We start from the raw sequence: 19890 nt of genomic DNA on the forward strand, positions 1-19890 counted from the left end.
TTGCCAATACGGATAAAAACAGACTTCACTCCCAAGTCCCACGCCGCACTTTGCGCAGCTGCGGGGTTCAATCGCAGCAATAAAACCATGGGTATAACCTTGGAAGATGGAAGTCCCGTGTCCACGTGGCGCTCTGTCGGGGCAAAAGGCTGTCTTGGGAGTCCTCAATGGCTTGGTTCCGGTGAGCCCTTAGCACTCCGAAATTTCCGACCGGTGGATTTATTCGGCGTGTGCCTGATCTCTCAGCGACTAGTCGGTTACACTCAACCCATTGTCTTCCGCTACCACCTATGTAGCTACAAGTGTTCTGTGAAGACTGCCTAAACCTACCCACTCGCCATGGTTCCGCCTCGTTGGCAGACCAACCCAAATGCTCGTTGATCCTAAAGTGGGAGGATCAAGATGATTAGGCTCACCACAAGTAGTGTCTTAGATCATGTGGTCCATCGTAGTCTCGGCGGCGCTCCTGATACTTTGCTTTCGGTGTCATCCCTGGAGTTAGGTCGTCCTGGCCCGTAGATCTGGGGTGGCAATCAACTAGTATGTTACGCTCCTCCATCTTCCATTCATCATTTAGTGCCACAAAAGCAAAATCACACCAACACGGCCTTGACGAGGAGCCTTTGCATTACAAGCCATTAAATCCGTTTCAGTAGAGCCTGATCTCAACGCCCGAATAGCTCATATGGAGTCAAGACAAGCTATCCCGAAGATTCCCATTCTCGGAGCCGAAGCAGGAAAATTTGGGTGAGCTACGGCCAGACGAATGGGCGTTCATGGTGGCTGGGATTGTGGTTAGCGGATACTTATATGTTTCTGATCATGCAAGCCGTTGCCCAATTTACTGTTTCGTGAGATTCTGTTGCGCGGCGGCCTAATGCACAGGGTAAGTCCACGTTGCCGGTAAGTAATCGACTCTTTCTCTTTTTCCACGATCCCGGCGCTATTGTGACTATATGGCGGCAGCCTAAGATTTTGTCATCATCAGCACGAATGTAGGTTTGAATGTTTACTCTGCGATACAACCAACAGACTTCCGATTGGAAATCATAAGAATAGTGCAATAATGACGCATTGGGGGTCACGCTTCGTCGGTAAATCATAGAAAATGGGTTCGAAGCAAGAAGGCCGACATTACCACGTGGCAGTCATCAAAAACGCCGGATATACATGGCGTCAAGATGAGAGCAGATGCCCAAAGCCTGAACTGATCTCTAGTTTTGATTGAACACCAACAGTGGAAGCTACGCTCTCAATCAATAAACAGTCAGTCGCGACGAAGATAACATAGCAACATTTGTCGAAGCTTACCGATCTCTCCATCTTGAGGATGATAGGAGGGCTCATTAGTCGTTCATTGTCCCGAGCGGGTTATGCCTACCACGACGGAGGTTTCGAGTTCATTCATCCACAGTGTATAGGCATGGACCATTTTGATTCCAACCAGTAGATTCTTGGTTTGAGTAGTGTTCGCCTCCAGAGCGTGTTTCTTCGGAAGCCATCGTCATATTAGAAGAACAACTCCCATTTTCGACCTCTGATTCAGATTGTGGTCTACCCTTTTGATCGGAAGCGTTATCTAGAGTCTCCGGTGGCATGGTGATGGGAGTCGACAAGGCACCGTTTGTTTCATCGCCAGCGGTGGTGGAAGACGGAATTTCACAAAAATCTTCCGGGCCATCATTGGGATTCCTGGTCTGCGTATACTGGATGTGTTCACTCAATGTATTCGCGGTCTCTTGAACCCGCGGATATGGCCGAGGGCCATCTACTTCGTGAAGTGAAGCATCTAGCAACAGAATTTGAATGGGGCAATCCGCACCACTGAGGTCGCTGGTTTCACGTGGTTGTTCAGGTTGTTCACTGGAAGTTGCCCCGGGGGGGTTCCTGGTATTGAGGCTATGGTGTCCCGCAGTGTAAGAGTGTGCGAGGAGGTTGACTAGAGGGAGCACGAGTGGAAGAGGAGGACGACCTGCTTAAGTCTCGCTAGGTGATGGGAGGTTTCGCGACCCCCGCTCGTCCGCGACTTGCAATTGTCTGTATTGACTAATGAGGAGTTTCAGCCATCGATGCGGGCAAATTGTAGTTCAAATAAGCAAGTGAGGATAATTCAGCAGGTAGGTCCATTTTAACAAGTATATGACCGAGCCATGGAGGAGAGGGGCTTAAAAGAAAAAAGCTGGTAACAAACAGTCGTCACGAGGAGAGACGCACTGGGGGGTTTAGAGGGACGAGTAGCTAGTTATCATAATAATTTAACTGATTCTAAACTGTTTAACAGTGTGCCAGGGTATAAAGAGCAAATAGGGTCCGCCCGGTATACCCCCGCTACTTTGCCAGTGTTCAACAATATTTTCGTGTGGCTCCAGCACCAAGGATTCATTGTACCACACGGTGCACTTACATGCTGCCTTGTTGCGGCAACCATTCAAAGGAGACCATGTTTTGCTCCCCCTTAAAACTGTGCCAGTATAGTTAAGTTGTCGAGGCCATATCAATGCGCCGCGAGATGATTACCCGACAAGGTTAGCGTCTCCGCCCCACGATAAGCTCCGCTCGTCATCGATATAATACGAGGCTTGCAGAATTGCAGCGGTCAGGTCTCTCCGAGTTCATTCACATTAGCCTTGATTATTCAAGCAAATATAGGTTCGACAGACTGAAACAATTGCAGTTCAGCCATCTGGTTCGTTCCGGAAAGCAGGGTGGAAGCAACCCAGCCAGAGCTACCCATCAGTAAGGGATAAGGTTGGAGCAGAGGCGCACTCGTGACGTTTTGAACATCTTGACGTCCTTTCTCAAAAGATAGCAACATGGCCGGTGAAAATAAATCAAAAACACCCTTTGAAGACTTGGCCCGCCAGTCCTCCAACGTGGAGACATCTCCCTCTGTGAATCCCTCTGATCCCAGCCCAGATGAGCCCCCGCCATACTCGGCGCATGAGCGTTCGGCATACCCTACTCTACCGGAGATTCCTCCATCTACGGCCCCAGAGGTAACTCCAAATCATCCATCTGTCGGTCTTGAAGCTGTGACTCAGGAAACCACATCACCAGGTTTAGAGGCTGTGCCGCAGGGGAGCTCATCCGCTGCCGGCCCATCAAGGGCACCGCAGACACCGGGTTATGACCAGCGTAAGGCTATTGCTATACCAGCCATCGATTCCAGTGCAGGGTCCCCTTTTATTCGGGCCTATGCACCTATCCTCCACAACTACAAGATCTCCAAGAAGACATTTCTCAATTTCTTAGACCAACTTAATGATGTGATGACCACCAGCCCGCCAATGCAGGTGTTGGACGCCACCGGCGGCATCCTGAAATCGGTGCCAATCCTATTTCCACTCCACTGGATCGGCTCCGCAGTGAGCGGCATTGCAAGTCTCGGCGGACAAGGGATCTCCAAAGGCCGCTCGGACTCCGCGATCAAGCAAGCCAATAAGGAAATCTTTGGCCCTCGTGGGCTGCAGGTCGAGATTGGCAAGCTGGATGCACTCGCTCATCTCGCCAAAATGCCGATCTTGGATTCGCAGGGCAAGGTCAATCGGCAGGCGCCTCTGCTCCTGCAGTTAACGGAGTCGGTTAGTATGCCAACGAACGAACCGCAAGAGCTGGACCTGCAGCAGCGGCGGATCCGAGCCCTGCAGCCGTGGATCGCTGAGCTTGAGGTTGACGTTTTGCCGTGGACCTCCAAATCACGGCTGACGCGATTCAACGCGGCCCTGAAGAAGAGAAATGATCCTAGGCGACCGGACTCTGCGGCGCATGACGGAGACGAGGCTGAGGAGAACCATGCTGGGTTCCGGAAATGTCTCTGGCTAATCATCCGGTAAGTGCAGGGTGAGGCTGGAGACGGGCAACCGGGACCATCTAAATCAAAGCGGTGATCTCACTTAGGATAGTGAGCTAGTGAGAGGTGTCGCATCTTTGAGACTTGTGAACAAAGCGCCTGCTGAAAAATAAATATATCGGATAATGTTTAAATGCCCTTAAGATGAATCGAACATCTATCAAAATATTAACAGTATTCCGCTCTACCATTGAATATACCTGATCACTCTTAGCAATTCTACGGCTGAATAAATCCTGTATGGGGTGCAATGGCGGCGTATGCAATATGCTCGGACCTTACTATGAAGTCCTATCAACTCCAGACGGGATTTGTGCGCCATCGGTATAGAGGAAATCGGAGGCTGCATGTCCACTAGCGTGGCAAACCTCAACGGCGATTAACCGGATGGTACGGGGCATTAGACCAAGGCCACATGGACTTTGGAACAATTACAGGAAGTGCAAACAATCAGGCCAAACACCACGGCCAGAATCTGGATAATCCACGAACAGGATAAATACACACATCTGTCCTTTCCAACCGTCACGTCGGCGTGATATGACCAGCCCCCTCTCACCGCTCTTGTCCCGGAGGTGTCCCGGAGATATCCTGTTATGCATGAAATTATCCTTACATGACTCTCTTATCACCGACCTGTGAACCCGAAAACGAGCGACCGGTTCCCAGCTCTTCCAATCGCATGACTGCCCAGTAGACAATGCGCTAGTCTGAGCGGCGCGAGCCACGGAATGCATCCCCCCCGCGCTCCGTTACCAATCAGCGCGGACTGCACTCGGCAAGACAATGCCGAATACGATCTCAGTCCAATAATCAGCTCACCAGGGCAAAGTCATAACACAGACCCCGTCTAATATTGACATCAGTCATCGCAACTCTCGGAATCTCGCCATGGGCATCCGTGCTGCATAAACGACCGATGAGGGTGGGTGAGAATTAGTACTCCACCGTTTAAAGTACTCCCTACGCTAATCCACTCCAAACACCGGCCTCCCACTGGAGGCAGAAGAGAATCAATCCACTGCAGCTACCCCCTATTTTGTCGTGCGGGTCCTGATCCTCCCGAAATCTCCTCATTGTCTTCCACACTCCACTTGACCAGCACGTCCATCCAGTCAATTGCGGGCCCTATCAAATCCGCCCCCATAGCTATGCATGAGCGACCGTATTATTGGGGTGGACGCGTATCAAGCGAGCAGCTCCTTCACAAGCCCTCTCTGCTAGGCTCTGCAAGGTTGCTAGGTAGCATTCTTGACCTGGAAAGGCAGGAGATTGTCTAGCGCGGAAAAAAGTGGTCCGCCCATTATCGAGTCTCGAGCCGCCCCCAAGAAAGCTCAGCTTAGTCCGACTTCCCCTCCCCCTGATGGTTGGAGGGCAAGACGACCCACTGGATTCACTTTCCTTCCCACTTTCAGAGAGGTGGCAGAGGCAAAACCTTACGGAGCAGCGCAAAAAGCACAGAAGTTTAACGCATTGCTCGCTTTCATCTCAGAATTTTATGAGCATAGTTCATACCCGTCACCTCCCCTCCTCGCAGTTATGATCTTATGCACTCCGAATTCCATCCACGTGCGTCCACGGCCTTGTGCAGGCGCACGAGGATAGTCATTCCCACTGACCAACTGCGGCTGGGATGCGTGCTCATTATTGTGGGTAACCTGCAGGTCGAGCGGCGCGGACTGGCGCCGGCCAGAGATCGCCTAAAGCCCGACTCCGACGCAGCTGCAGACTCGCTCCTGGCCCTGGAACCGGTCCGCTTCCCGGTCGCTTGGGTCATCTGTTCTTCATACTTAGTCCGTTCTGCCGGACAAGTTATGCGGTCCCCTGTGTTTGCGAGGCCTGGGACTTTCGGGGCGTAGTACTGGTGTTGTTCTTTGCATCTCTTCCCATTTCCGATCCTTTCCTCACTTTCCCTCCTCGTTCTCCCTCCCTTCCTCCCAATAGCAGCTTGCGAAGCCCTGTCCTTGGTGGGTTGCTCTGCTTGTCTCCCACAGTATACTGGCGGTCGGCCAGCGCGATCGCTGTCAGAAATCAGCCCGTGCGACGGAGATTGGCGAAATCGATTAGCCGTTCGCTGTCTGAGCGTTTCCCCCGAAGAGCTTGTCGCAGCGCATAATTTCCAGCTCAGCTCAGCTAAAAGGGATTCCCCTATGCCAATAGGAGATTAAACTTTCAATTCACAGCTCAGAATTGAGCGCGGGTGCTCTGCGAGTGGTGCAAGAAGGGCTTCCCCGCCATGACAGACATCAAAGGTACTAAACACCCTCTTAATTATCGTTCGAAAGTTATACCCACCTCTGGTGCCAGCAGCACAACGACAGCAAAAAGAAACCAAAGTAATGCTAACAGGATTGCAGTAGACACGGCGTCGTTTGATGGGTCGACGCCAGCGGCAAGCAATCAAGAAATTCACCAGGTCGACGAGGACAAGCGATCGACTCATGGAACGGTAGATGTGGAGCAAGGACCTACCACGAAGATCAAGGAGAATGACGCGGAACAAGTCAACGATGGTCCTCGTGATCCAAATATAGTTGATTGGGATGGCCCCGATGACCCTGATAATCCCCTCAATTGGACGAAGAAGAGAAAAGTATTGGCGACTGTTTCGATCGCATTGATCACGCTGCTCACGTACGTCCTAAGCCTACCTCTAACTTGTCCAATCATGCGCTCAGGCTAACATACCCTCGCGACAGGCCTCTCGGCTCATCTATGTTTGCGCCCGGCGTGTCACAGCTAGTGCGCGACTTCAACATTACAAGTACGGAGCTTGCATCCTTTGTGGTGTCCGTATATCTTCTTGGATACTGCTTTGGTCCTCTTCTTATCGCGCCCATCTCCGAGATCATTGGTCGCCGCACCGTCTACAACGTGTGCAACTTCTTCTACGTTGTCTTCACCATTGCTTGCGCCGTCGCCCCCGACATTGGAAGCTTGACGGTCTTCCGATTCCTTGCTGGATTTGCCGGTAGCTGCCCGCTGACGATCGGGGCCGGCTCCATTGCAGACATGTTCAAGCAAGAAAGTCGAGGTGGTGCTATGGCTGCTTGGGCCCTGGGCCCTTTAATTGGCCCTGTCGCTGGACCCGTCGCAGGTGGATATCTCGCCCAGGCCATGGGCTGGAGATGGACTTTCTGGGTCCTGTCTATGGCCAGTGGCGCCATCTTTATCCTCTCCTTATTCACCATCCGCGAATCTTATGCACCAACCATCCTAGCTACGAAGACGAAGAAGCTGCGCAAGGAGACTGGAAACCCGAATCTGCGCTCCGCCCTCGACACCGGCCGTACTCCGATGGATTTATTCATGTTCTCCATCGTCCGACCTACAAAGATGCTCTTCCTGTCCCCTATTGTCTTCCTTCTCTCTCTCTACGTTGGCGTCATCTACGGATACCTCTACCTGCTCTTCACCACCATCAGTCTTGTTTTCGAAGACCAGTACGGCTGGTCTCCAGGCTCCGTAGGTCTGGCGTACCTGGGTATCGGCATTGGCTCTTTTCTTGGACTTGCCATCTTGGGTCTCACATCCGACCGCCTGCTGCACTATCTGGCTGAGAAGCATGGCGAGAAAAAACCCGAGTACCGACTGCCGCCTATGATTCCAGGATCACTCTGCGTCCCCATCTCCCTGTTTATCTATGGATGGTCGGCTTATTACAAGACTCACTGGATTGTGCCCATAATCGGTACTTCCTTCCTTGGTATCGGCATGCTGATATCTTTTGTATGTCCCTTTCTGCCATTTCTACCCTTTGGGATCGCAGCTACTAACATCATTTCACCTAGATGACCATCAGCACCTACCTTGTCGATGCCTTTACAACCTACGCTGCGTCCGCCATTGCTGCTAACACCGTCTTCCGATCACTCGCCGGTGCCTTGCTCCCACTTGCCGGTCAGAAGATGTATGAAACTCTCGGATTAGGCTGGGGAAACTCACTGCTTGGTTTTATTGCACTGGCTCTCTGCCCACTGCCGGTCATATTCTACGTCTATGGCGAGCGCATCCGAACAAGCAAGATATCCCGGGTGGAATTCTGAGTTGCCTGATAGGGTATAATCCTATTCCAGACACATCGCTCTGCTTTGGTTCTTGAACATATCCTGCATATTCGTTAGAGGAGGGGTGAATTCAACGGCTCGAACTCAGGCTCAACCGCCTCAGATGCATTGGTTGGGCGCTCTAGTGGTTGTGGATATTGCCTTACTACTGTGATGATGCATCACACATAATTTTTGCATAGATTGGAGGACATAAGTGTTCCTTTTTACGAATTAACGCTTGAAATTGGTTTAAAATTGCTATATACATTTTAAATACCCCAAGAGCCTGATTGAAACATGCCAAGTCGTTTCTTTGTCTTCATGCAATGACTTGTGTATTCAGTTACTGCGTAATTAACTTAACACTTTTATTCCTCAAATGGCGGAAACTGGCTCATCACTTTCTCAGCACCTGCCACCTCGGCCGTCAAAAGCTGTCGATGTTTCTCGCTCCGCACCTGAATCTCGCAATCAAAGGGCTCGGGCCTAATATTAAATCCTTGCGTGTACGCAAAGGTATCGTACTCTTTCTCGGCACCGTTAGCCTCTAGCATCGGCTTGAAGGTGAAGGCCCATAACAGACGTGCCATAGCAATAAACAGGGAATTCTGCGCTAGTCCTGCCCCAGGGCAGATCCGTCGTCCCCAGCCAAAGGAGCTGTGGCCCTCTTTCGACGGGTGTGATCGTGATGGAGACATTTCGGCAAGATCCTCTGCTGAAAATGTCGGAAGATATGGCAGTGTCTGTGGATCAATGCTGAGGAATCGCAGCGGATTAAAATGATGTGGATTCGGGTAATACTTCGGGTTCAAGTTGATTGCCCACGAATTCGAGAGGATGGTAGTGCCCTGCGGTATAAAGAAACCCTCATAAGTATCTGCCACGGAGTTTGCGTGTGGTGTACCGCCAAGTACCGCAACGGGTCTGATCCGGAGCGTTTCATTGCAGAGTGCCTTGATGTAGGGCAGGTTATTCTCATCATCGAATACCGGGAGGCGTGTGGTCCCTAGGACATGGTCGAGCTCTGCATGTGCGGCAGCTTGGACTTGCGGGTTTGTCACCAGCATAAGGATTGCACTGCACAGTGTACTTGCCGTTGTGTCGCTGCCAGCCCCGAAGAGCGATGCCGGTACGAATGAGAAATCCCTTTCGCTTAGAGCGCCGAAAGTAGCCGGATCTGTCTCTCGCGCTTCGAGGAGCAGTTTGGATAAAGAGCTCGGTACTCCAGACGGGTCTTTGGCATTACGAAGCTCATCTTGAACCCGGTGCAGGAGGGCCATATTTGTCGCTGCTTCTTCGCGCCCGCGCTGCTGGATCTCTGCTTTCCATGGTGCAAGTATGTTAGGGATGTATTTGAGCCAGGGGACCGTCTCGGCAAGATATCTCCCCGGTACGTTGAGGGACGCAGAGTATTGCATGAATCCAAGACGCTGCCGGATGACCTTTGAGCTCATCGAGTCAATTCTGTGACCATATGCAATGCTGAACACTACGCTCGCGGTAAACCGATCGATGAGTCCTTCGTATGACTTTGGCTGATCGAGCAGAGCACCACATAACCTCGCCGCCTCGGCCTCTTGAACAGGCTTATATAGACTCAGCGCAGAAGGGTTGAGTGCTTGATGTAACATCCGCCGACGAATTTGCCATTCCTTGCCATAGGGCTGGACCAGAATTCCCGCGTTATCCCAATACAATTCGCCCATGACTACAAACCGCGGTCTGGAGCTGAATTTGGTGCTGCGTTTTTCAAGCAGGTCGGCCGCGACGTCGGGATCGGATATGATGATTGTGGGTCTTCGGCCTATCCATAATGTAAAGATGGGGCCGTGAATGTGGGACCATTTCTCAAATTGGATCCATGGTGAGGATTTTGGGATGAATAGTTTATTGCCAATGAAGGGCAAAGGTGTTGGGCCCGGTGGAAGGCGGAGGTAGAGAAGGAAATCGTGTATCAATAGCGAGACAATCGGAAGGATGATTATTGCGAGGGCCACTGAGTATGGATGCGAGTATAGTAGCCGTAGTATAGCAAGGATGGAACTATGTTTGAGTAATGCGGAGAATGCCATTCCGGGAAACACGTTCTAGATGGCACCTCGTGGATTATTGTTCTGTTATCAGCTTAGATGAAACTAATTACAATCTGTTTTGCCGGTTTGAATTGTGCCGACAATTATATGCGATGGCCAGTCTATCGCATGAACCAAGTGGTGCTGGCCCCACGACGCCACATTGAGGGGCTTGTGGGGAGCTGCTGCAATAGCCTTGGAGAGTAACGGGGTCAGTACCGAGAGAAATAAAAAATGCCGAAGCCTATAACCACCCCAATTTTCTTATCAGAACACCTACTTGCCCGCAATCCAGGTGGAGCAGTCTACAAATCTAATCCAGCGGATGAGCCATATACGGGGGCGAGGTACCTGGTGGAGCGATGGCTGCCCGGAATTTATCACGTAGAATATCTCAATCTATCGCAACTCTCGGATTCTTTTTCCTCGTAACAGAATGCGTATGATACGCCGCGGTACCGTCACATCAAATGGTTTGGGTTACTGTTGAGTGAGCATTGGTGTAGCAGTAGCTGACCATTCAATATGTTTCGGACAGGACACAAACGGCAGGTGCGTGGCGAAACGCAGGCGCTCGCTTAGAGATCAGACCAACGATATTTGCTGCCATGGGCCGCTTGACGTCATCACATCATCTCAAACGCTTTTTGCTCAGCTGGAACCCGCATTGAGAACATTCCATTGTTTAAGATCATTATTTTCGCCTCTCGGCTGCCCCTAACCAGCCACAGGGTCGGACGGCCCTTACATAAGCGCGCCACACCAACCTGGAAAGGGATGGCTTCCCCTCATGTGCAGATCCCCCCAAAGGCCGAGGTCGAGGAGTATCAGAGTCCTTTTGGGTCCGTCAGACAAGACTGACACCATCAACACTGGTCTGGCATATTGACTGGAGTCATTTACCTTGGCATTGCGCGCTGGGCGCCTATGGTCGATGCCGTCCCGCCGCAGCCATACAAAATCCCGCAAGGGATGCTTGGAGTGTAAAAGGAGACATGTCAAGGTGGGTACTGCCTAATGGGTTTGCTGCGGGGAAATTAAGGATCTCAATTATCCTGATGCCGGCCATCGGATGAGGTGGACCGATGCAAGCTCAATTGGCTCCTTCGGTTGCCCCGCAGCAGCTCTGACCTGGCACACGACCACGTATCTGACAACACTCACAGTGCGATGAAGGGTCTCCCAAGTGCACCCTGTGCAGGAAACGCAGACTGGAATGCAGCTATCCACCTTCGCAGAGTGACGTCGAGAGCTCCCATGGGTCACCTTCAGGACAAGATGACCTCGAGAGTGGCGGCCGCACGCCTACAGGGGACCAACCAATGCACAATCGCATGCTGGAGATAAGGCTCTTCCATCAGTATATGACCTCGACCTGCCAGACCTTGTCCCAGGACGGGCTCTCTGCGTATCATATGTCTATCACCATACCCCGGATGGCTACCTCTTACCCCTATCTACTAGACTGCATCCTCGCATTGTCTGCGTTGCACCTGGCCACTATCGAAGAGGATAACCGCCTCCTATGGTTGGATGCCGCTGTGCGCTATCAAAGCTCAGCATGCTCTGGAATGAGCAAAATACTCCCAGATATCTCACCTCAACATTACGAACCGGCGTTCGTGTGCTCTGTCCTCATTTTTCTATTCGCGACAGGGTTTCCTGGAATGTCGCCAAACAGCAACCGTCCCAGTGACCCGCTTAGTGAGGTTCTTGAAGGGCGTAGTCTTATCGCGGGCTCTGCCATGCTCTTCACGCGGTTCTATGAGATTGGTGTGCACGCAGAACTAAATGGCTGGCTTTGTCCTCCCGACACGGAAGAGAATCTAGCACATAAAGAGGAGAACAGGTGCTTGGAATCCTGAAACACTAGTAGAGATGAAGCTAATTCTGAATGCAGTGATGACGCATCGGATGGCGGCACCAAAGCATTATTCGCTTTGCACAAGTAAGGAATATCAATCCAGTATGTGGGACATGGCGCTAACATACACTAGGAGCATTATGAGGTCACTCGAGAATGTCCGAATCATAATTGAGGCGAACCAGTCCCCCCAAAAGGAGCTTTATAAAGACATGTGGCAGCTTTTGCATCATGCCGTCCAACCATGGCCCAAACTCGGTCCACAAGGAGGAGTGTTTGCATGGCCCTTTTTTGTCCCAGAAGAATGTATTTCGCTGCTGCAAGGTGGCGACTGGGTTGCCCGTATAATATTCCTGCATTATAGTGTGTCCATGCGTCTGATGTGTCACCGATGGTATGTTCGTGACCGGGGACGCAGGATGGTTCTTGCGACATTGGAGCCATTGAAAGAGATTCCCCCTGAATGGACGGAGACTATTTCGTGGATGAAAGAGGCGCTTGGAATTGATACATAGCCAGCCTCATGTTACAAATATATGGAACCAATGACTACAAACCTTTCTTGTCAGACTACAAGATAGAATTTGAGATCGTGACTATCTGAAGATAGCCTAAGATGGTCGACGTGTTATCTGATTTGTCTACTTTTACCTGATTATCGATGGCTGGAAGGATGCGGGCGTAGAAGGAAACATATAAGATAGATGTTTAGTCACTGAGGACCGTTGTGGCTCCTGGTCTATTAGTTCCCTTGTCGGGTAGCTGAGAGCAGGTAAATGGCTCAAGGAATTACTTGCTTGCCATTCCACGGGTTTCGTGAGGCACTGTTTGCTTTCTTTGCACCCATATCTGCCTTTGCCCGACCCAGGGTACGGAGCTAGAGTAATTAGTCATTTCTCACGATCCTCAGCATTTGCTTAGCCCTAATTAGCTGCGCTATCAAAAGAAGCGGACACGAAATTCCAGCACTAACGATCAACTTCAGTCAAGCCTTCGCCCATCCCGTTCACCAAACATTCCATACCTTGACCAACAGAAGATTGAACAATGCTCGGTGATTTGATCAGTCCATTTGTAACCCCCGAGGTCCATCTTTGTTGCCTATGAACATGTACATGTTTACATGAGTGGTGATGACTACCTACTGTATATTCACATAAAGTATTTCATAACCAAGCTAAACTAGATCAATTCAACACAATCGACCGTATGTAACCTAGCTCTCCTAATTCAATACCATAATACGATCCCAGCTCCTCCAGCCATAATCCTCTCCGAGCTCAAGGTTCCGCACGAATTCTAGCCTACCATACTCTGTACTAGCCGACATCAGAACCGTAGACTATTTAAGCTATACATCCCAATGACCAGCCATAGCTATCTACGACCCTAGCACAAAGTGACACTCTGGCGATCTGGCGCTGTTATCGAGTACAAAAACGAAAAGAACGGCAACTCGCGCAAAATTAGGTTTGAGCTACAGTAGGCTCTAAAAAATCGTAACACGCCCACACGTGGCTTTCTCCTAAGCTTCCGGCTAGGGACCCAACAACGGATCGGTATGCTGGTTCAAGGAGCTTCACTCGGAAACCCTGCCCAGCGTGCTGGAGCGCGAAGTCAATGAGATGAATCGGGTGCCGGGAGTGGTGGGTGGGTGGCTAGGCAAGCAGAAAGTGGGCGAAGGTGGTCTCTGATTGGTTGGTAGGAAGGGTTCGTATGCAGAGCTGGCATGGACCAGATGGCAGCTTCCGGTGTCGATGCTGATCAATGATGAGGACGGGTACGGAGGATGGCATGAGGGACTATCCGAATATGCAGGATTGGTTGGATTAGACGAGGAGCAGGGAGCCGGTTAGGACTGTTTTCGAGGAGGGGAGAAAGCTTTGAGATCGTTTCTTTAGTGGTATCTATCCTTGTCTCCTCAATACGAGATACGTATCTACAGTATGTATATACGGAGTAGCCAAGTTGATTTAGGCACACGGCCGAACAGCAAATTGTGATCGACACTGCCTCTAGCAAGGAACCGGCAGCAGGAATATGATGAGTGTACGTAACTGTGGCTGATAGCGAGAAGCTAGAGAAGCCGAATGGTGGATTCAACAAGTACGAGCCATTTCAAGTTGATTAGGAAAGTGCTAGGGTCAGATAAGGCTCGTTTTAGGGGAGAGGGGAAATGCCTATCAAAGTTCTTGGCGTCGCCCATATGGAAATCGCCCAACGCTGTCCCTTGTTCCAATTCTGCCGATGAAGACACGAAAACTGTGCTCCGTAGATGAATGGTGGTGCATCCTTTCATGGAATCCAAATATACGGTCAGCCGACTAGGAATCGCCGTTGTCGGAGCGTCGCCGCAGGCCGATTGGGTGGCTTGAGTCTAATCACGCCCGGGCTGCCCCGCGGGCGTGATAAGCAATGTGATGCTTTGATAGACTGCCACGCGACTCCAAGTCCCAGGTTTTGCGATTATTAATTCAGATCCAACACGGAAACCTACCTCGGAGACCCGGAGAGACCGCTTATCAGCCGCTTATCAGCGGGTCATGCTGTTGTTTTAAAGAGCGGAGGAGCAGTCCGTGGATCGGCCGAGTCCCCGGGTCCTTTCTCAGAAACACCCGCATTCTCCAGAGTTGGAGAAGAGGGCCCTCCGGAACGGGTGGGAATCTTGTTGATTTTTAGATTGACCAGGGTGACTCGTCCGGGAACGGAAATCTCGCAGACCTGGATAGCCCCCGGCACAGTGCAATGATCAGCGCTCAAGATGTGGAGAAGCAGGTAAGAGCTCTAAGCTGATCCTGGTCAAATCCGAGCCGTCCCCCTCACCCTGGACCTTGGCCTAATCATGATAAATACTAACGACGGCAGCCTCTGCTCGCTTCTCGTTCCCCTATCAAGGGTGCCGACTGGGATTCTGATTTTCGAGGAAGCCAGCGTAGCAATATTAGGGATATGCTTCACTCAAAAAGCTTCGGCCTATTGGCCATCCTGTCTTTGACTTTGTTGGTTATATGTTTACCCAGCGCATCAACCACCCCGCTTGATTTTTCTGTTCGAGATTTCGACGATGTCGACGGGTCGACTCGAGAGATTGGACCGGGAAAACTGGGCGCTGTTGCAACAGAGAATTCCATTTGTTCGCAGCATGGAATAGAGATTCTGAAGATGGGTGGCAATGCTGCCGATGCAGTAGGTGCATTCTGTTTCCCCGGAGGGGAAAGACCTGTTGTTGAAAAATTGGAACACCAAGTCTGGTACTGATAAGATTTTATAGTTGATCGCAGCGCAGTTTTGTATTGGAGTTATCTGTGAGTCCCTTTTGAAAAGATGGTAACACCACAGTCTGACCCAGTAAACCTGACAAATTCCAGCTATGTACCATAGTGGTATCGGCGGGGGTGGCTTCATGCTTGTACGCGCACCAAATGGCTCTTATGAGTTCATCGACTTCCGTGAAACAGCCCCGGCGGCTGCCTTCCAGGACATGTACAACAATGACACTGACGCATCCATATATGGGGGTCTGGCAAGGTAAAACATACACAATTGATTTACAGTCGGCATATGAACTGATAGACATTGACAGTGGCGTACCTGGCGAGATCCGCGGCTTAGAACACCTTCACAAGAATTACGGTTCTCTCCCTTGGTCGACGCTACTCCAACCTGCGATCCGCACGGCACGCAATGGGTTCCCCGTGACTCAAGATCTGGTTAAATACATGGCCCTTGGTGTGGGCAGTGGAGAGGACTTCTTATCTAAGGACCCCAACTGGGCTCTGGATTTTGCTCCCAACGGAACTCGATTGGGGTTGGGGGATACCATTACTCGAAAGCGCTATGCGGATACCCTTGAAGCCATCGCTGAGAGAGGTCCAGATGCGTTCTACACAGGTTCAATCGCAGAGACCATGATCAATGCGCTGCAGGCGGCAAACGGCACTATGACCCTTGAAGATTTGAAAAATTATACTGTGGCCATCCGCAACGTCTCGCAGATAGATTATCGCGGATATACCATCACGAGCACAACCGCTCCTTCGAGTGGAATTGTCGCTCTGAGCATTCTCAAGATCCTGAGCACTTACCAGGGTTTGTTCGCTTCGGAGAAGTCGGTCAATCTCAGTACCCATCGGATGGATGAGGCGATGAGATTCGGTTACGGCGAGGTATGACCGCTTGTGTTTCATCAACGATACTCCATGTTAACGATATGCACAGCGGACTGAACTGGGTGATCCATCTTTCGTTGATGGCATGGATGAATATCAACAAGATATGCTGAAGCAGTCGACTATCAATAGTATTCGGGGAAAGATTTCCGATACTCACACACTCAACGTGTCCGCATATGACCCGTCAGGACTGGAAAGCTTGGATACGTATGGGCACTCCTGTGGATGCAGACATCGCCCGGATTGAACTGATCAGGACATAGACCAGGAACGTCTCATCTCGCGGCTGCAGACCATACCGGACTCGCCATCTCTGTTATCACTACCATCAACCTGTATTTTGGAAGCCAAGTGATGGTCCCCGAGACCGGTATCATCATGAATGACGAAATGAACGGTATGTGAACATGAACCGCTCGCAGCCGAAGCGGCTGTCTGATGGTTGAACTTAGATTTCTCGATCCCCGGCTCTTCGAATGCGTTTGGATATATACCTTCCGAAGCCAATTATATTCGGCCTGGCAAGCGCCCTCTGTCATCTATTACTCCTACGATCGTCACTCGCCCAGATGGCAAACTTTTCTTGGTCGCCGGCTCCGCGGGAGGCAGTCGAATCATCACAGCCACCGTCCAAAACATCATCCATACGATCGACCAAAAGCTATCGGCCGCGGAGGCGCTTGCAAAGCCCCGTCTGCACGATCAGCTGGTTCCGAATCAAGTCAGCTTCGAGTATACCTATGATAATACGACGGTGGCTTTCATGGAGAGCCTTGGGCACAACGTGACCTGGGTCGCTCCGGGTCAGAGCACAGCACAACTGATTCGCGTTTTGCCCAACGGCACTTTTGATGCAGCTGGCGAACCGCGGCAGCTCAATTCTGCAGGCTTTTCTATATAGATCGGGAAATGCTTGAGGGAGGATGTTGATCAGTCTGCGAACCCCAGATACGAATTCGAATCAAATCACCATGCATAGACTTGCTGGGGAGGCAGATTTGATTTGAATACAAGGCTCGTCTAGCGTCGCACTGAAGAATCTATAGATCAGCAATACTTGAGAAATTTATCCGATGTTCTTCCATTTGAGGGAACTTGTTGACAGGCCGCTGCCACCATCTTCCCGACGCATCCAGCGATAAGTAGATAAAGATAAGCAGATAGTCATGAAGTGGTCTGTGCGCGTTGACAATCGGCGCGTGCGGAGTGGGCGCTTCTTCGTTTGACCGCAGTTGACAAGTCAACTGCTCCTTCTTTGCGTCAAATTATATTTTCTTGCTGGCTTCCGACCCTCCTACAATCTTTCCCGTCACATTATTAGCCTACGAACCTCCCATTCTGAACCTTACCAACAACCTGCGCACAAGGCTATGAGGAAGCCCCCTCGACCTTCCCCAGACCTGGTTAACATCCAAGTGACAACCCAAGCCCGTGAGCCTTCTTGATGCTGCAATGCTCTGAATTCAGGCAATTCTGACTTCTCTCGGACGCACAGGTGGCTGCTCACCGGAATTTGAACTCACCGCGCATATGCATTCCCCATCGCCAACCCACCTCACTTGAACGACAGAGCCCGCCAGGGCGCAATCACTGCGTGCATAATGACGCCCCCTGACGATTTTTCTATTGTGGCGCCTCCTCCTTCCTTCCCCCTCAACACATACGGAGACTACCAGCCCTTTGACGCGTTTTTCGACAAGACTGTTAACCGAATCCTGTCTGAGGAAGCAAGTCTTGAAGAGTCACGACACAGCGACTTGCCGTTTGATTCAAGTCCAGTGGGTTCCGGGAACTCGCCGTCTTCTTACTCATTACGGAGTCGGGATAATTGCAAGAGACCCACATATATCTCGGCATCTAGCACTATTACGAGCAAGACCAAGAAGAAGAACAGGAAGAAGACAAGGTCTGCGGCCAAGAGAGAGATAACGGTAATCGATCTTTGCGGCAGTGATGATGAAGATCTCGTGGGAAACAACGTGAATCGTGACCAGGATGAGTGTGATCATACTAAGGAGATGAAGGGTGATGACCATGTGCAGCCGAACGGCACCCCTCAGGATGATTCTGACCATGCCTCAACATTTGTGGAAGCCATCGAAGGAAGTTTGAACGGTGTATCTGAACAAGATACATTGAATGATGAATGTGCAGAGGAGGACCGCATTTTCTCTTCTGTGGGAAGATCTGAGAGACTCCGTGTTCTGAACTTTATTGCGGGACACCCATTCATGCACAATCCTGTGCAACCTATACAACGATCTGCGCGACTTCACTTTACTGATGAGATATGCAGAGTAGCGTCATCGGTGGGGCTTGATTCTTCGTCGATCAAGAGCTTAGTCAAGCATGTGCGAAAGCTGTATCTGGAGTTTGTTTGCGTTGACGCTGAACCACCCGCGATGGGTCTTGATGACATGCCTTTCGGGAATGAAATTGTCGATGAAGTTGAACCGACCTCTCACACTCGGGAAGGTTTCAAGAGGAACCGTGACCATATGTCTCCCTCTCCAAGCTTGAACGGCCGGAGAAGCAAAAGACGTGTATGTGAACCCTTGGAGTCCTCGCCGCAGGCGGTAGAGACAGAGGTCATTCAAGCTGCCAATGGCCATGTCAATCCGCCGCCTACCGCGCTCCGTGATGCTCCAGACTATGCAAATGATCAAGGAACTACCATGATCCAAATCGAAAGCTCTCCCGAAGTGCCAATCGATGCAGTCGTTGTTCACGATGAGGAAAAAGGGAACGAGCCTGACACATTCAATGTTCAAAACTCACCAAAAATTTCCCACGAGCCTGTCAGCGTAAAAATCAATGGAAAAAACGAAAAGGCTGAGGCTGTTCAGGTTGAGAGCACGCCCGAATTACCCCTCGAATCGGGCGACGCAACTGCGTACCATGAAGCACAGATCTCTGTGACAGAACACATTTTCGAGTCGACCTTCCCGCATGGAAAGATAGCTGCCTCCGACAATGGCAAGGCAGATGTTGAAGATGTCCAAATTCAAACTGCTCACAACCCCGCAACCGTGGGAGAAAGTTTAAATGACGAGAGTGTCCCCGACACTCCACATGAATCAGATGCTTCGCCTGGGACTGTGATGGATATGGTTCAAGAGGGCCTGTTGCCAAAAATTTCTCCGGAGCCTACCAATGATTCCCCCCTCAGGTTGTCGAGGAACCAGAAGAGAAAGGAAAAAAAGCGACTGCGGAAACAAAGGAAGAGAGAGGAAAAGGAAAGGAACCAGAAAAAAGAAGCCGAAGCACAGCAGCAGTCCAGTAAGGCATGTCTCGAAGATCACAACAGACATCATGCCCAAGAGGCCTCCGCGAAGCTTTTGCGGAAGAACCAATCGTCTGTCTCTGCGCAGGTGTCAAGTAATGGACCGCCAGCAAAAGACCCCGAGCCCAGGAAGGAAAGGAAAAGGAGAAAGCAGGAGTACAGACTACAACAGAAGAGAGAGCGGAAGCTGCAGAGGAAATATTCTACATTCCAACATGATAGAGCCCTTGTCGAAGATGCCCATAGCTCAGCTGACGAGCTTCCAGTTGAGGCAACAGCTTTCCACCTGCACGAACGCTGCGATGACGGTGGGAACAGAGTGCCCAAAACACATGACGAACCAAAAGCTCAGCTCTCCATATCACGTCAAACTCCTGAACGTGAGGGTACCGTGGCTGGAGTGCCGATGCAGATCTCAACTCCCCGGCGCGATCGAACTGTGGCCAAAGGGCTGATGCAAGTCTCGACCCCGACCTCTCAGGGCACTCCTGGCTCCCAGTCAAAGTATGGGCCCTTGTCACCTGATCCGAAGGAGTGGAGCCTGGATTTTTGATTTCCAGTGATTTGCCAGGGGTGACGCCCAGCGATGAGGTCAAGTCT

At 50.9% G+C, this 19890-nt stretch overlaps 6 protein-coding genes across 6 annotated transcripts; 5 read left to right on the forward strand and 1 right to left on the reverse strand.

Moving 5' to 3' along the window:
- Positions 1–2813: 2813 nt before the first annotated feature.
- N7482_005518 (uncharacterized protein) lies at positions 2814–3833 on the forward strand (the record flags this gene model as incomplete). The annotated part of the gene is made up of 1 exon (XM_056687643.1): positions 2814–3833. One exon carries the CDS (start codon positions 2814–2816, stop codon positions 3831–3833), a length of 1020 nt encoding a protein of 339 aa, XP_056543198.1.
- A 2253-nt stretch (positions 3834–6086) lies between these two features.
- Positions 6087–7896, forward strand: N7482_005519 (MFS transporter; the record flags this gene model as incomplete). The annotated part of the gene is made up of 4 exons (XM_056687644.1): positions 6087–6102; positions 6208–6484; positions 6550–7579; positions 7642–7896. 4 exons carry the CDS (start codon positions 6087–6089, stop codon positions 7894–7896), a joined length of 1578 nt encoding a protein of 525 aa, XP_056543199.1.
- A 371-nt stretch (positions 7897–8267) lies between these two features.
- N7482_005520 (cytochrome P450) lies at positions 8268–9971 on the reverse strand (the record flags this gene model as incomplete). Its single annotated transcript, XM_056687645.1, has 1 exon — positions 8268–9971. One exon carries the CDS (start codon positions 9969–9971, stop codon positions 8268–8270), a length of 1704 nt encoding a protein of 567 aa, XP_056543200.1.
- Positions 9972–11293: 1322 nt separating this feature from the next.
- Positions 11294–12350, forward strand: N7482_005521 (uncharacterized protein; the record flags this gene model as incomplete). The annotated part of the gene is made up of 2 exons (XM_056687646.1): positions 11294–11820; positions 11969–12350. The coding sequence occupies 2 exons, from the start codon at positions 11294–11296 to the stop codon at positions 12348–12350; spliced, it is 909 nt and encodes a 302-aa protein (XP_056543201.1).
- A 2230-nt stretch (positions 12351–14580) lies between these two features.
- On the forward strand, positions 14581–16908 carry N7482_005522 (gamma-glutamyltransferase; the record flags this gene model as incomplete). The annotated part of the gene is made up of 8 exons (XM_056687647.1): positions 14581–14610; positions 14701–15021; positions 15107–15140; positions 15204–15363; positions 15419–16001; positions 16054–16214; positions 16271–16404; positions 16460–16908. 8 exons carry the CDS (start codon positions 14581–14583, stop codon positions 16906–16908), a joined length of 1872 nt encoding a protein of 623 aa, XP_056543202.1.
- A 700-nt stretch (positions 16909–17608) lies between these two features.
- N7482_005523 (uncharacterized protein) lies at positions 17609–19843 on the forward strand (the record flags this gene model as incomplete). The annotated part of the gene is made up of 1 exon (XM_056687648.1): positions 17609–19843. One exon carries the CDS (start codon positions 17609–17611, stop codon positions 19841–19843), a length of 2235 nt encoding a protein of 744 aa, XP_056543203.1.
- Between the last annotated feature and the right edge of the window lie 47 nt (positions 19844–19890).

The sequence above is a fragment of the Penicillium canariense genome (assembly GCF_028826845.1).
Source record: "Penicillium canariense strain IBT 26290 chromosome Unknown utg000003l_segment0_segment0, whole genome shotgun sequence".
Taxonomy (NCBI): domain Eukaryota; kingdom Fungi; phylum Ascomycota; class Eurotiomycetes; order Eurotiales; family Aspergillaceae; genus Penicillium; species Penicillium canariense.